We start from the raw sequence: 15,698 nt of genomic DNA, 5'->3' as shown, positions 1-15,698 counted from the left end.
TGGAAGAATTTTCTCAGCCTACCTTCTTTGAGCCCTGTTGTGCCAGCACAGCTCCTTACGACGTTCAGATCTGTCTGACCTAAGAGCCACTTGGCATCTTCCTCTTGACAGAAGCCAGATTTTCACTGGGGCTAGACTATTTATTGACAGCGTTTTCCCAGACTGGCCCATGAATGTCTCCTTTCCAAGGTCCCCTGAAGTGCTGGCTCACCTCTGTTTTCCAAGAGCACTTACTTCCTTTTCTCTCCTCCCTCCCCAGCATCCTCCTGACTTCCTTCCCTTACAGCTTCTTGCACTATTGGGTTTTTTTTGGTGTGTGTGTGTGTTTCTTCTTTTTTTATCCGAATGAACTTGCTTCGCAGATTTTGAAAAACGAATGCTATACAAGATTTTTACAGTCATTCTATTTCCACATCTTTGAATGTGATCTCTGTGGTTTTAAAATTCCATAATTTGAGTGAGTTCCACCGTTGTCTAAGAAAAGTTGTTTTAGAGCTTGGTTCTGCAAGCACCAGAAGAGAACTCATAAAAAGGAAGACAACAGCAGATGCAATCGCGGATGTGGCTTAGTCCTTGCAGCTGCCCCCGAGAGCTGTTTGGAGCGCACAGTCCTCAGTAATGAATCCAGAAGAGCGAATCGTGACATGGCTTATATCCTTGGGAGTTTTAGATTCCCCCAAAAAGACCATCTGTGATCCAGAGGAGTTCTTGAAGTCCTCGCTGAAAAATGGGGTAGTACTGTGCAAACTGATCAACAGACTTAGACCTGGCTCTGTAGAAAAGGTAAGGGGAATTTGCAGGACCTTTGGGATGGCTTACCGCCAGGGAGCAGAAATAATGTAGCTCTCGAGACGTTCTACTGCCCGGGCGGTGGGACTCTCCTGCTTTAATCTTCTTCTAAGAGTTAGACATTCTTTCTTACTGTTTTTGTAGTTTGAAAAAGTCAGAAAATTAAATGTTATCCTTTAGTAATTACCCCACAAATATTAGTATAGTACTAACCTGATACACCACTGGTACCAGGAGACAAGAACACCTATATCACAAGCTCACTCTGTCAGAGAGACAAGTTAGCACCAGGGCATGTTCTGAACGTGGGGTGCATATGGGTCCGTGTAATAATGGGATGATTTGTAACAGATATGGATGGTGTTTATTGACAGTTTGACTAAAATCAACGTAGATTTTCTTCTCAAAGCAATGAAATATCCATTGAAAGAGAGGCTATTTAGCAAGCAGGAAAAAAAATCCAAAATGTCACATATTGTTAAAACAATAGAAACCAAATATATGTTTCAAATGCAACGTGTTCAAAGTGAAACTAACCTTACTCTCTTTTAAAAGTCCAAAATTTTTGTTGTTGGAAACGCATGATCAAGAGGCAGGATAATTTTTAAAGCAGGCACCTTCAGTAAGTTGAACTGCAGAGTCCTACAATGATTTTCTAAAAGCCAGCAGGCAATGTGACTCTGAGTATAGTTCTTTTGCCTTCTTGAACCAGTTTGTATTTTTATTGAACAAATTCATTTACTTAGAATTTCTTAAACTTGAAAAATGGTGATAAAATGATGATAAAATGTCGAGAACAGTGATCAAATGTAGAAAACAGCAAAGGGGAAAATATAATTTTAATAAATTATCGTGAGGAGGAGGGAAAGAGGTAATAAGTTGAAAGCAAGAACCAAGCTCAAAAAACTGTCTGGGTCTCTCTAATTTGCTATCATTGCACTTTGGCAAAAAGCATGAGAAAAAGTTTGTAAGCAGAGATGGCTTGAGACTAAAGGTTTGGTGACATTTGAAACAAAGACCGACCGTTTAGATTTTTGCATCACTTCCTTCGGTGGTTATTTCTCTTCCTGCGTTGACAGCAATGTTGCCCCTTGCCGTAAAGAGCCTACCTATCTAGTCGTCAATGAATGAGGGATATGGTATGCTTGGCATGGATGACAGTCTCCAAGTGACATTTGACTGTTTCTCTAGTACTGCCTGGAACCTCAAACTGAAGCCGACTGCATCAACAACATCAATGACTTCCTGAAAGGATGTGCGACCCTTCAAGTGGAGGTAAGCTTACTCATGTGGTCTTCCTCGTTGTCATCATTTTTCGCTCTGCTAATTGAGATGGTTTTGTAGTAAAACTGCTTGGTTTATTTTCATTGTTAAACAGAGGAAGCATTTGATGCAAACCGTGGTTGAGATTGGTGGTCTCCAGTGGTGGCTTGCTAGTCTGTCTTTTCCAGAAACCAGTTCCAAAATGAAGCAAAACAAAATCAAAACTCAAACTATGATATCTTTGAAACACAGCATCCAAGCCGTGAATGCAGGCTTCCGGTGACAGTGCTTGTGTGGATGTGAAAGCAGGCTTCCGGTGACAGAGCATGTGTGGCGCGCTTCCCTACTAAGGGGAACCAAAAGGGGCCCACTGGCTCCTGCAGAGAGTCATTGCAATCCCGCTGAGTTGGGAAGAGAGGAAAGTCTATTGTCGCTTTTTCCCACTTTAGAACACAGGCCTTGAAAAGCTGAGAGAACCCAGCCCTGAGGTAGAAATCATATATTCAATTACACTGCATTATTTTATACTATATGGATCCTCACAGTATGTATAGGGGGTGTTACTGAAAGGGAGATGGTACTTTTGCCTGTGTGTCAAGTTACTTAACTTCTCTGTGCCTCAGTGTTTTTATCTGTAAAACGGACACAATAATAGCTACCTCATGAGGTTGTCTTAAGGATCAAATGAGATACTACATAATAATTTAGGGCTAAGAGCTCCAACTTCATAAGATCTATGAGATAATGCAGGTAGAGTGTCCATCACAGGACCAGGGACGAAGAAGTGCAGACTTGCGTTAGGATTATTCTTTGTGGAGAAGCATTAGTAGTGGTTTGAGCATGAACTCTGACGCTAGACTGCTTGGCTTCAAATCTCAGTTCTCTTTCTTTAGTACCTTTGTGACCTTGGGCATGTTACTTCATTATGCCTCTGTGCCTCAATCTCCCCACCTGTAAAATGGGAGTAACAGCAGCACCTCTCTCTTAGGATTGGGGTGAGATTTCAGGGACTCCATGTCCTCGAAAGAGTGCCTGGCACATAGTAAGCAGTTTGCAAGTGTTAGCTAAGAGTAGTAAATAGTAGTACAAGAGGCTTTGCCCCAGATACACTTTGCTTTCTTCAGAATTTTTCCTAAAGTTGGCCGTAGCCTCAGGCTATACTTCTCTCAGAATATTTTATTCCAGGTTCCCTACTGCCTAATTACAGCTCTGTGTGTGTGTGGGTGTGTGTGTGCGCGTGCGTGCGCACGTGTGTGTGTGGTTTTTAGGTACGTGTAGCCCAAGACCACTCTATATCCTTTATAGAATGATGTCTATTAGAGAACAGATCATGGTATTTTCTTTTCTTATTTGTTGAATAAAAACACGGTGAGGTTGCCAATGATTTCTGCGCTCTGAAGCTGCCAGAAGGTGCACTAAGCTTCTCTGCAGTTCTAAGAATGCTAGATGATACAGAAACACCTCCTGGGTCCGGCATTGTTGGAAAATGAGTCGTTCACAAAAGCGGATTTTTCTGATAACTAATGCTTACCCCTTTAAGCACCAGTGCTTAAGATATTTTCATCTACTTTGGGTACAAATCATTCTAAAAAGTATATCATAATTTTCATTTCTTAAAGGAAGAGCATTGGACATATTTTTCTTTTTTTTCTTTTAAAGATCGGCACCTGAGCTAACAACTGTTGCCAATCTTCTTTTTTGTCCTGCTTTTTTCTCCCCAAATCCTCCCAGGACATAGTTGTATATTTTGGTTGTGGGTCCTTCTAGTTGTGGCATGTGGGATGCTGCCTCAGCATGGCCTAATGAGCAGTGTCATGTCTGTACCCAGGATCCAAACCCTGGGCCGCCAAAGCGGAGCGCACGAACTTAACCACTCAGCCACGGGGCCGGCCCCCCTTTTTTTTTCTTATTTTTTTGATAACCCAGGCTGGCTTAAACATTGTGCGGCTATCGTAATAAGGCCATCTGTGGCATCATGGTTAAGCACATACCTTCTCTAGTTTCACAAACTTGGGTCAGAGTCTTGGCTTGGTCAGTCACTGACTGTGTGACTCTGGGGACAGCTACTTGGCCTCTCTGCACTCCAGTTTCCTCACCTGTATAATGGAGACGCTAGTAATATCCACTGCATAAGACTGTTTTAAGGATCAAATGAGATAATGCATCTAAGGCACTTGATATATCACTGCACGTAAATCATGAATAATAGCTGCTTGCTGTTACTGCTATTACTGGGTAGCATTGTATGCAAAATTATGCCTGTAAGGGGTATATAGGAGCCATATCGAGGCACTCCTTGAATCCTGAGGGAAATCAATAAAATCAATACGCAAGAAATGAGACTGGAAGCTGAGCTGGGTGCACCCAGCAGCCAAGAATACTTACTATTCAGGGGCCAGCCTGGTGGTGTAGTGGTTAAGTTTGTGTGCTCCACTTCAGTGGCCTGGGGTTCACAGGTTGGATCCTGGGCACAGATCTAGCACCACTTGTCAAGCCATGCTGTGGCGGCATCCCACATAATAAAAAATGGAAGAAGATTGCCACACATGTTAGCTGAGCAACAATCTTCCTCAAGCAAAAAGAGGAAGACTGGCAACAGATGTTAACTCAGGGTCAATCTTCCTCACACACAAAAAAAGAGAATACTGACCATCCAGACTTAAGCTCCCAGGTAGCTCAAAGACAGACCTAAACACAAATATTTGCAAAGTTAAAAAAGTAGTTTTTTATTGAATATATTTGACATACAACATTGTGTAAATTTAAAGTGTACAATATGTTCCTTTGATACATTTATATATTGTAATATGATTGCCGTTGTAGTGATATTTATCACATTACATAATTACAATACAATATTGTTGTCTATAGTCAGTATACTATGCATGCCGTTACTATGGTTTATTCGCTACACATGCAAGTTTGTATCCTTAAACAACATCAGTTTTTGTCCCCCAGCCCTCATTACCTGGAAACCACCATTTATTCTCTGTTTTTTTCCAGTTTGACTTTTTTAGAGTACACGTATAGCTGATAACCAACAGTACTTGTCTATCTCCGTCTGACTTATTTCACTCAGCATAATACCCTCAAGGTCCGTCCATGTTGTCGCAGATGGCAAGATTTCATCTTTTTTTACGGCTAAGTGGTATTCCATTGTATATATCTACCACATCTTTTTTTATCCAATCATCTGTTGATGGGCATTTGGGTTGTTTCCATATCTTGTCACTTTAGACAGAGTATCTCTCAGGTCTAGCATACCGAGCACAGTGCCTGGTATAGGACACGCTTAACAGATTTTGGTTGATGCTATAAAACTGTTAATGTACAAAAAGCAAGAAGAGCAGGGCTTCAGTATTGCCCCAAAACACGCAATTATTTACCCTAAGAAAGAGTGTCCGCTTGAAATGGTCAGTTTGGAAATGTAGAAAAACAAAGCCAGAGAGGCAGCACTGACAACGTGAGGACTGGCTGTGGGGCATGGTGACCACATTAAAGAGCTGCCGTCTTCTGTCCCTCTGAGCACCCAGTCGGCCTCTCCAGGGGACCTCCATCTCTGTGTGCTCATATGGCCATAGTGTCCTAGGGGCTCTAGAGGATCACACAGCTAGCAACTGGCCAGGGAAGTCTGCTGAGACCCCAGGGGAAAAAAGCACTCTCTAAAGTGCCTCCCCAACTTTGATAGTAGCCTTTGACACACAAAAGTTTTTAAATTTTGGTGAAGTCCAATTCACCTATTTTTTGTTTTGTTGCTGTGTTTTGAGTGTCATATCTAAGAAACCATTGCTTACTGCAAGGTCATGAAAATTTCCTCCTATGTTTTCTTCTAAGAGTGTTATAGTTTTAGCTCTTATATTTAAGTCTTTGATCCATTTTGAGTTAATTTTTGTATATGATGTGACATAGGGTCAAAATTCATTCTTTTACATATGGATATCCAGTTGTCTCAACACCATTTATTGAAAAGACTATTCATTCTGCCACTGAATCGATTAATGTAGCTATGTAGTAAGTTTTCGAATCAGAAAGCGTGAGTTCTCCAACTTTGTCCTTCATTTTAAAAATCATTTCGGCTCTTCTGGATCCCTTTGTGTGCTCATATGGATTTTAGGATCAGCCCATCCACTTCTGCAAAAAAGTCAGCTGTAATTTTGAAAGGGATTGTGTTATCTGTATAACACTTTGGGAAATATTGCCATTATTGCCATCTTAACAATATTAAGTCTTCTGATCCATGAACACAGGATGTCTTTGCATTTATTTAGGTCCTTTAAAATTTAATTTAACAGTGTTTTGTAGTTTCAGCATACATGCCTTGTACCTCCTTGGTTCAATTTATTCCAAAGTATTTTCTTCTTTTTGATACTATTGTAAATGAAAGTGTTTTCTTAATTCCATATTCGGATTGTTCATTGCAAGTGTACAGAAATGCAATTGATTTTTGTATAATGATCTTGTATCCTTCAACTTAGCTGAACTTGTTCATTAGTTCTAATAGCTTTTTTTTTTTTTTGCTTTCTTGTGGTTTTCTTGTAGAAGATCTGTACATGTGTACATGTGTGCAAAGAGAGAGTTTTACTTCTTCCTTTCCTATCTGGATGCCTTTTATTTCATTTTCTGGCCCAATTGCCCTGGCCAGAGCATTCAGTACGATGTTTAATAGAACTGATGAGAGCGGACATACCAGTCTTGTTTTCCATCTTAGGGGGAAGCTTTCAGTCTTTCACTACTAAGTATGATGTTAGCTGTGGGGTTTTTTGTGTGTGTGAGGAAGATTCGTCCTGAGCTCACATCTGTGCCAATCTTCCTCTATTTTGTATGTGGGACGCCTCCACGGCATAGCTGATGAGTGGAGTAGGTTCATGCCCAGGATCCAAACCTGCAAACCCGGGCCGCTGAAGCAGAGCATGTGGAACCACTCAGCCATGGGGCCGGCCCCAGCTGTGGGTTTTTCATAGATGCCCTTTATCAGTTTGAAGGAGGTCCTTTCTATTCCTAGTTTTTTGAGTGTTTTTATCATAAAACAGTGCTGGATTTTGTCAAATGCTTTTTCTGCATCTGTTAAGATGACCATTGGTTTTTGTTCTTTATTATATTGCTATGTTGTTACATTGATTAACTTTCGCATGTTAAATCTATCTTGCATTCCTGGGGTAAATCTCAGTGAGTCATGTTGTATATGCACATAGATATTTGTGCACGTCTGTAATTATTCTTGAAGCATCATTCTTCATAGAAACGAAATTACTGTGTCAAGGTTTGATACATAGTCTCAATTCCCCTACAAAAATGCTGTGCGAAGTTATACTCCAACCAGTAGTGCAGAAGGTGCCTTCTTCCTCATGTGCCTGGCAACACTCGATATTACTTATCTTTAATGTTTGCTAAGATGTTGGGTGAAAATGGTATTTCATTTATTGCTATAATTTGAATTTCCTGATTCCTACTGAGTTTGGACATCTTCTCACCCCTTTATAGTCCATTTGTATTTCCTTCTCTGTGAACCAAATATATCTTTCTTATTTGTTTACAGAATGGAGCAGGCAGGGAGGATACTCAGGCCTCAAGAGAAAATCTTCCAGAACATTTGGAAAAATCCTCATGTCTAGAGTGCCACTAATGTGACCAGGAAGTCCCTTGACAACACTATTCTAGCAATGGTAGTTTTGTTTTTGTTCTGCCTTTGAACTTGGTGGGTGTCAGGCACACACACAGTTCTTCTGATCATTCCAGTGGTCTGAGTGGTACCTCTCTGGCTGCACTGTCCTGGCTCCAGCCCCAGGGATGATTGCTCTGTGACAGCTCTAGTCCTGTGGTTTTCCTTTCAGCCAGGCTTTCCCCCTGTCTCATCCCCAGCAGGTACTCCTGCTTTGTCCCCTGCTACCCTTACTACCCACCCATTGCCAGGGATGCCCTACCATCTTCTATTCTGCTCCCGGGCCAAGCCTACTTTGTAAGAAGATGTTTTCTTCATGAAGCATTTCATTGAATGTATATGAGGCTCAGTCAGTATTTCTTTCTCTCTTTCTCTTTCTCCCTCCCTCCTTCCCTCTCTCCTTTTCTCTCTCTCTCTTTCCAGTACCAGCTGGTATCAGTATGGCTTTTTCTTTGCCCCCACCCCCTCACTGCCTCCTGTCTCCCTGAGTCACTCCATCTGCCTTGTCACTGGAACAGCATGGGTGCCCTCCCCAAAGTAAGGCCTGTGGGACGGACAATTTGCCATTTCCCAGGGGCCGCTCTGCAGGGGAGCAGTTCTGGAAGGAAGGCAGCTCTACTAATGATCATGAGTCAAGGCTAAATCTCCTACAGGAGAGCTCCAGCTCTAGGAGAGCAGACCCTCCCTGGAGGAGTTAGGCACCAGGCCAGGCAACTAACCACCAGCTGTAATGGGGATCAGCAGACTTTCTTTCCAGCCCTGGCCCTGCTACTTGTATGAAGTCAGAGTCCCCTTCTCCAGGCCTTGGTTGACTCACCTGTAAAGTGAAGAGACTACGGCAAGGATTGGTAATGTCTAACTGTCGGACACACTTTTTTGTTTTTTTTTGAATTTTAATGCGCTTTTAATTTTGGAAGAATTTTAGATTTACAGAGAAGTTGCAAAGACAGTACAGATTCTTCCTGAATACCCCGCCCCCAGCCTCCCCCATTATTAACATCTCCCATCACTGGGATGTCTTTGTTACAACTAAGAAACTGGCACTGGCCAGACCCCAGCCCTTTCCCATTTCGGTCCTGTCCGTCCCAGGGTCCCACTCAGGCTCCACACCGTCGCTGGTGGGTGTGTGTTTAATTACACTTGAAACTACACATTCAGGAGACCACACTACACTCCAGGGTCCAGGCTGACGTTTTTACACCCGTGTGTGCCCGTGTAACCACCCCCAGAGCAAGATACGGGACATTCCCGGCTCCCAGGAGGCTCCCCGGTGCCCCTCCCAGTCGGTGACCCCAAGGCCATCACTCAGTCTTGCCTGCTCTTGACATTCACACCTCTGGGCTCACGCGCGCCCTGGAGTCTGATTTCTTTCTCCCACGTTCTCCATGAGACTTGTCCATGCACGTACATGTGTGTGTGTACACGTGTGTGCATACATGCGTGTGCATGGTGCGTGCACATGTGTGTGCCGGACTTTGCTCTCTTTCCTTGCCGGGCCGTCTCCTTTCTCAGTGGTGTCGGACACACTTTTTAACTGGCCCCTTTCCATCAGTTTCAGCTGGGCAAAGCTTTGTATGTTTAGCTGCTCTATTTGAGCTAGTGGGAAGATTAAAGAGGATTTTGGTAAGTTTTTTTTTTCTCCTGTTAGCAAATCTGACGTTCCTAATGGAATTTGCATGAGTTACATTAAATGACACCCACGACTCTGGCCATCCTAATCTTTTACCGACTGCATTGTATTTCTGTAAAGATTGGACTTCAAGTACGGTTGTAAATATTTCCCGTCTATCACAAACCGTTTTATTCTCCCTCAAAGAGCCTATTTGATTTGGGGCCTGTTATCAGACAGCCCAGGAAGGGCATCCGGGATAGTTCGGGGAAGGGAGGTATGTGGAGAGCCCCTGGAGAGCGCTTCCTGGCTTGGGTGTCTCAGCGGCTCATCATAGAGCTTGGGGGTTCCAAGCTGCATCTGAGGGTGGAGGAGGAAGTGGGCCACCAGGAAGGGCTAGTCTGTGAGGCCAGGATTCCCGCCAGAGCTCTGGCACTGGCCCGCAGCAGGCCAGGCGCCGGCAGCCCTGGGCTCGGGACTGAACCAGGCGGCAGCAGCATGCGCAGTGTGGCCGCCGCCGCTACACCGCGGCTTCTTTTGCTGCCACGGCTACCCGGGCTGCCACTGCCGCTGCTGCTGCTCTGCCCTGCGCCGCTGTCACTTCCAGTTCCTACTTCAGCGATCCAGGTCCGGGTCATTGCTTCCCCACCGCTGGCCGGGTCCCTCCAGGCCGCTCTCCCTCCCGGGCTCTGGCTCCGGGAAGGCGGGGGCCAGCGCGGGCAGCTGAGCGGGGTCCAGAGGGGCGGCGAAGGCAGGTTCCCTGAGCAGCCGCTGCCTGCCCGCCCGCCGCCGCCCCGCGCGCCCTCGCCCGGCTTGCCGCCAGCGCACCCAGTGGGACGCGTCTCCCGCACCCCGCTTTCGGCCCGCGGTCCTCCGCCCGCCGAGCCGCACGGCTCTGGAAGCGAGAACTTGACGGCAAGAATCCGGCTTCCCTTTTGATTAAAAAAAAAAAAGGCATTAAAAAAATCCCTGGACTGGAGTGGTTGCGGGCGCGGCACGGAGTTTGGAGACGGGCGCCCCCTCCTCGCCCGCGTCCAGGAGCAAAGTTGCAGCCGCCCCTCCCCGCCCGGGCGAGCCGAGCCCAGCTCTCCAGTTTCGCCCTGGTGGCGGCCGCGCTCAGGGCAGGGTCCCAGCTCCGGCTGAGTTAAAGGGTTCCCGCAGCCTTGGCACGGGCTCGCCCGCCCGCTCGCCGGCCCCGTGACTGGGGAGGGCGAGCCGCTTCCAGGAGGCGGCGGCGGCGAGGCTGGAGTGAGCGAGCAGTCGGAGGACAAGCGGGCAGCGGCCGAGCCAGGTGACCTGCCTGGGGGCAACGGGTCAGGGGAAGGGGAGAGCGCGAGGGTCTGGGGTGGTGCCTAAAGACCCCCGTTGGAGAGGAGCCGCCCTTCCTCCCCCTGCCGTGGCTCCCCGCCCCAGCGGCGGGGTCCGTTCCCTGCCAGGGCCTCACAGTGCTCTGAGATCCCGGGCGCCGGGGGTGGGGGTGGGTGGGGGTGCGTGGGGGGGGTGGCGGGGGCCGAGAGCGCAGAGCGAGGACGCGCCAAACTTAGGGGCGAGTTGTCCAGCTCTGGCCGCAAGGTTTGCGTCAGACCGGATTCCTTCTTTCCCCTGGAACCAGGGCAGGAGTCAACAGTACTATTTTTGATACTAATTTGATGCCCGTCCCCCGTCATCCCTGGCATCCATACATTTGGGGATAACTTCGGCGTCGAGTACGCACGTCTGTCGAAGGAATGGTTTGTGGCTAGGGAAAGCCCTGTACTCTATAAGGTGTTCCAACGTGCCCGTAGTTAATTTCGAGTTTTCATTTTCCAGTCGTTTAGGAACCCAACAGGTATTTAAGCTATTTTGTTTCTTAGCTGTAGAGTGGAGAGCCCTTAAGTTTATCTCTGTCTCTTCAAAAATCTTATATTTTTGTTTTTGGTTTGTTATTGTTTTTGGATACGGGGTGACTCATGTGGTTTTATTTCTTTTCTTAATGGGCGGTGGGAGTAAAAGTAAAGGAATGTATTTTTCTATGCAACTATGTATATTTTTGTCAATAAAACTTCACGTAAACCAAAAAACCATTACAGATTAGGATAAATTTCAGTTGATGTTCTGTGAAGTATTAACAAATTTTAAAGCAAGGTTCTGAGGTCAAAACTGCTTTTCTAACTTATATTTGCCCGGAAACCCCACAATTTGTCCTTGAACTTCCTCTCTTAATTTTGACATTGGCCATGGTAAGAGGAGCTCCGATGACATCATTTGCTCTGGCCGCAGTTCTGGTGTTCCGTGACTGAGGGCACCCCTCTCCAAAATGTAAGGCCTGGGCCTGCCCTTGTAGTTCAGCTGAGGCATTTCCAAGGATTTCTCTTAAGCAAAGTACTATGCTCCATGCCAGGCAGTGCTGCAGTCCCTTCTTATATAAGCGAGCTTCAGGCTGATGTAGTCTCTGGGTGTGCTTGAAGCAGTTAATAGCAGCCGGTTCTCAGTCTTCAGGAGTGCTGGTGGTTGGCGATTGGAGTTTGAACAAGGTAAATTTCCAGCTGGTATTCTTATCTTGCATTTCTTTGCTGCTTAATTTTCTGGATGCCTTCTACTTATCTTATCTGAAACTCACTGTGCCCTTGTAAAGGATGTAGGAAAGATGGCATTACTTTCATGAGACAGACAGAAAAGTGTAATGAACCATAGTCATACAGCTTACCAGTAGTAGCATCAAAACTCTCGCCTGGATCTCCTGCTCTCAGCCTAGGGTTTTGTTTTGTTTGTTTGTTTTTACTAAGACATGAAATTTTATACAAAAGTGTTTTATTTGGCACATTTTATGCATGGTAGGTCTTCTAAGCTACTCATTTTTTTCTATTCTTTTTGCCAATTCCCACCGCCTTGTCTTCGCTCGCCCAGGGCTGGCACTGTTCTTAGGGGTGAGGAGAGGAGAAAGCTTTCCAAAGGAGGGTCTGTGGTTTATCTTTACCTACAGTCTGCCTGCTCTCTGTTCATCTTTGGGAATAGCAGGTGCTGAATAGACTGAGTTACTAGAGCCCAGAAATGTCCGATACTCGTTTGACATCATTAGTCCGAGGATAACGTTACTTCAGTCTTTACAAAGAAACTCATTCAGGAGGAGAAAATGGAGACCGGGAGTTTTGTCCGTTTACAGCAATCTTCTCATCTCACTGTCCTTGGGAACTTAGAGGCAAAGGAAGAAAGTGAGTTGAGTATCTACCATTTCTCAAGCACCTGCTGTGTTCTGGGTGCTGTGCTGGGTGCTTTACTTAATCCTCCCAACAATACTGGGAGGGAGGTGGTAGCACGCCCATTATACAGTGGTGGCAACTGAGGTTTGGAGATCATCCAGACAAATGCCCCACACTGCCAGTCAAAACAGAACCAGAATGTCGTCACTGATGTCCCTTACTCAAGAACGCACTCCCTTTGCCATGTGCCAAGCCGTTTCCACCCCCACCAAAGGAATTGTTGATAAATACCGGAACACCTAGCCTCTTGGTTTTCAGATGTGGCTGTACATTAGAGCCACTTGGGGTGCTTTTGAAAAATACAAATGTTGGAGTCCGCTCCCCTGAGCTTCTGGGTTAATTGGTTTGCAGTGAGGCCCAGGCCTTTTTAAAAAAATGTTTAAGTAAACTTTATATTGAAGTATAACATGAGTTCAGGAAATTACACAAATCCAAAGTATATCGTTTGACGAATCTTTACAAATTCATCCATATAATCATGTCCGTACATACCCAAACACATCCATATAATCAGCACACTAATTAAGAAACACAACCTTGTCAGCACCCAGAAGCCACCCTCATGCTCCTTCCCAGTCACTACCCCTCACCAACGGGCATCACTTTCTTGACTTCTAAGACAATAGATTCGTTTTTTTCTGGTTTGGTACTTTAAATGAGTGGAATCATACAGTATGTGCTCACTTTTTTTTCTATCTTTTTTTTCCTGCTTTTTCTCCCCAAATCCCCCCAGTACATAGTTGTGTATTTTAGTTGTGGGTCCTTCTAGTTGTGGCATATGGGACGCTGCCCCAACGTGGCCTGATGAGCGGTGCCATGTCTGCGCCCAGGATCCAAACCAGCGAAACCCTGGGCCGCTGAAGTGGAGAGCGCAAACCTGACCACTCGGCCACAGGGCCGGCCCCTGTACTCACTTCTATAAGGTTTCTTTCACTCAGGGTAATATTTGTACAAGTCACCCATGTTGTTGTGGATCCTAGTGGTTCATTCATTTTTATTGCTAGTAGTATTCCATCATGTGGGTGTACCATATTTTGTTTATCCGTTCACCTGTTGATAGATATCTGGGTTGTTTCCAGTTTGGGGTTGCTATGGACAATGCTGCTATGAATATCCTTGTGCATGTCTCCTGGTGTACATTTCTGTAGGGTTTATACATAAGAATGGAACTACAGGGTCATAGGCTGTGTATATGTTCGACTTCTGTAGGTACTGCCCAACAGTTGTCCGCAGTGGCCAGGTCTTGTTATTATTTTGTCTTGAAAGCTTCCCAAGTGATGCTAATGTGCAGCCAGAGTTGAGAACCATTTCCCTGGTTTATCTAGACTTCAGCAGTCTAGCAACCTCCAGTGCCTCCACCCAGCTGAGAACCATAAAGAAAGAGATACCAGCTTCCTCCTCAGCCTTGGATCTTCTAGAAAATCTCCTCTGCTGGATTGGGCAGATAGCATCCATTTCCCCCTAATCCCTGTGCCAAACTACCTCTATGCTGCCCACCCACTCTCACTATGGTAATCTGTGGACACATTTCTTTCTCTACTAGTCTTGAAACTTCTCAAAGACAGGAACCAGAGCTTGATCATCCTCATAACTCTAGCACTCACTACAGAATGTGGCACATAGCAGATGCTCAGTAAATGTTTGTTAAATAAATGATTGATAGAATGACTGAATGGTCAGAGAAGGTCTGGGCTGCAAATGAGATGCCCCATATTTGCACTAGGACTTATGTACTTTATTTCTAGGAGACTGCCTCAGGCCTTCACTCAGAGCCTAATTACTTTTACTTATCTGAGCATATTGGAATTATGGGTAATTTGGTTGCTCATCCCAAAACAGATTAGAAATAGAAAATTAGGTTACATGAGATAAGGTATGTGGAAGCACTTTGTGAACTGGGAAACAGCATCTAAATAGAAAGTTGTGATAAAGGGAGAAGAGGCTGCTGCTATAAATTACACATGCTGGCAATGGCAGAAAGATTATATGTGTATGTATAACATGGAAGAAATGAAATCAACTACACATCAGGAGAAGAGACAGAAAAACTATGAAAAGCAGACCCCAAACACATAACTCTCTGGGGCCTTTTGATGTGGGGTCGGGCAACCTAACCATTCTATGTGGTCTAGTGGCTAGAATTTGTGACTTTCCCTGCCTTTGTCTAGGTTTGATTCCTGGTCAGAGAAACCTTTGTTCTTGAGAAGTGGTATAGCAGTGCAGTAGCTGACAGCTTGGGCTTTAGATTTGAAGTGACCCGGGTTAGCCACTTATTAGGTATATACCAGCTTCCTTGGTGGTAGTGGTAGGTTACATTAGGCATATGCTACTTTATTATTATTAGGCATATGCTACGTCTTAGCGTTAAATGAGAGAAAGCAAGTCAAAGACTTAGCACAGTGCCTGGCATTGAGTAAACTTTCAATAAGAGCTAGTTCCTAATTGGACTTTTAATATATTCCGGTAGACTAGTGTTCACAAATGATAACATTGCATTATCTAAAAAAATTCACTTGGCCATCCCTGGTGGCCTAGTGGTTAAATTTGGCACGCTCTGCTTTGGCGGCCTGGGTTTGGTTCCTGGGCTGGACCTACACTGCTCATCTGTCAGTTGCCATGCTGTCAGGGCAGCTCACATATAAAATAGGAAGCTTGGCAGTGGATGTTAGCTCAGGGTGAATCTTCCTCAGGGGGAAAAAAAACTCACTCAGTTCAGTTATGTTAAGCAAACTCCACTTAAGTGTCATGCTTTAGAGAAAGATTTCCTTTTGAAATCTTAACATTAAAAAAACCCTCGGTTACAGGAAATGGTAAACAGTGGGCCCTGTGGAATGATGGCTTTTCCAAAGAGTCTGAGTCTTTACACAAGTTACATTGAGAGTTTAGACAGGGGTGAAACTTAAAACAGGAAAAAAAATCCAGCCATCGTGTTTCTCAGTTCCATGTTTTATTTGGCAGAGACTGCTTGTTTTTGGAAAAACGTTTAAAAAAAATAAAGTCGAAGGAAAAATCCCCCCATACTCAACACCCCTCTTTCGAAGGCAAAGTTGAATGTTTCTGGGAATTTTAGATGAATAGTGATGGCAGCCTTCGCCTCTGTTCTCAGATTTAACAGCAGAAATTAATCCTTTCAACACTG

The 15,698-nt window shown here is 44.9% G+C and overlaps 1 protein-coding gene across 3 annotated transcripts in view; it reads left to right on the top strand.

The window, feature by feature from the left end:
* The first annotated feature begins 300 nt into the window (after nt 1-300).
* The window catches only part of ARHGEF6 (Rac/Cdc42 guanine nucleotide exchange factor 6), a 101,243-nt gene continuing 85,845 nt past the window's right edge, over nt 301-15,698 (top strand). Inside the window, exons 1-2 of one of the 3 annotated variants that reach the window (XM_014832756.3) lie at nt 301-783; nt 1,981-2,064. In XM_014832756.3, coding sequence (XP_014688242.1) covers nt 619-783; nt 1,981-2,064 — 249 coding nt within the window. In that variant the 5' untranslated portion in view covers nt 301-618. Of the gene's footprint in view, nt 784-1,980; nt 2,065-10,471; nt 10,612-11,801; nt 11,834-15,698 lie in introns of those variants that run through there. The other 2 variants (XM_044763376.2, XM_070501723.1) reach the window with 2 other exon arrangements.

This window comes from Equus asinus, chromosome X, assembly GCF_041296235.1.
Source record: "Equus asinus isolate D_3611 breed Donkey chromosome X, EquAss-T2T_v2, whole genome shotgun sequence".
NCBI classification, from domain to species: Eukaryota; Metazoa; Chordata; class Mammalia; order Perissodactyla; family Equidae; genus Equus; species Equus asinus.
Note: the sequence above shows the minus strand (reverse complement) of the source record. Positions and strands in the feature narration are given on the sequence as shown.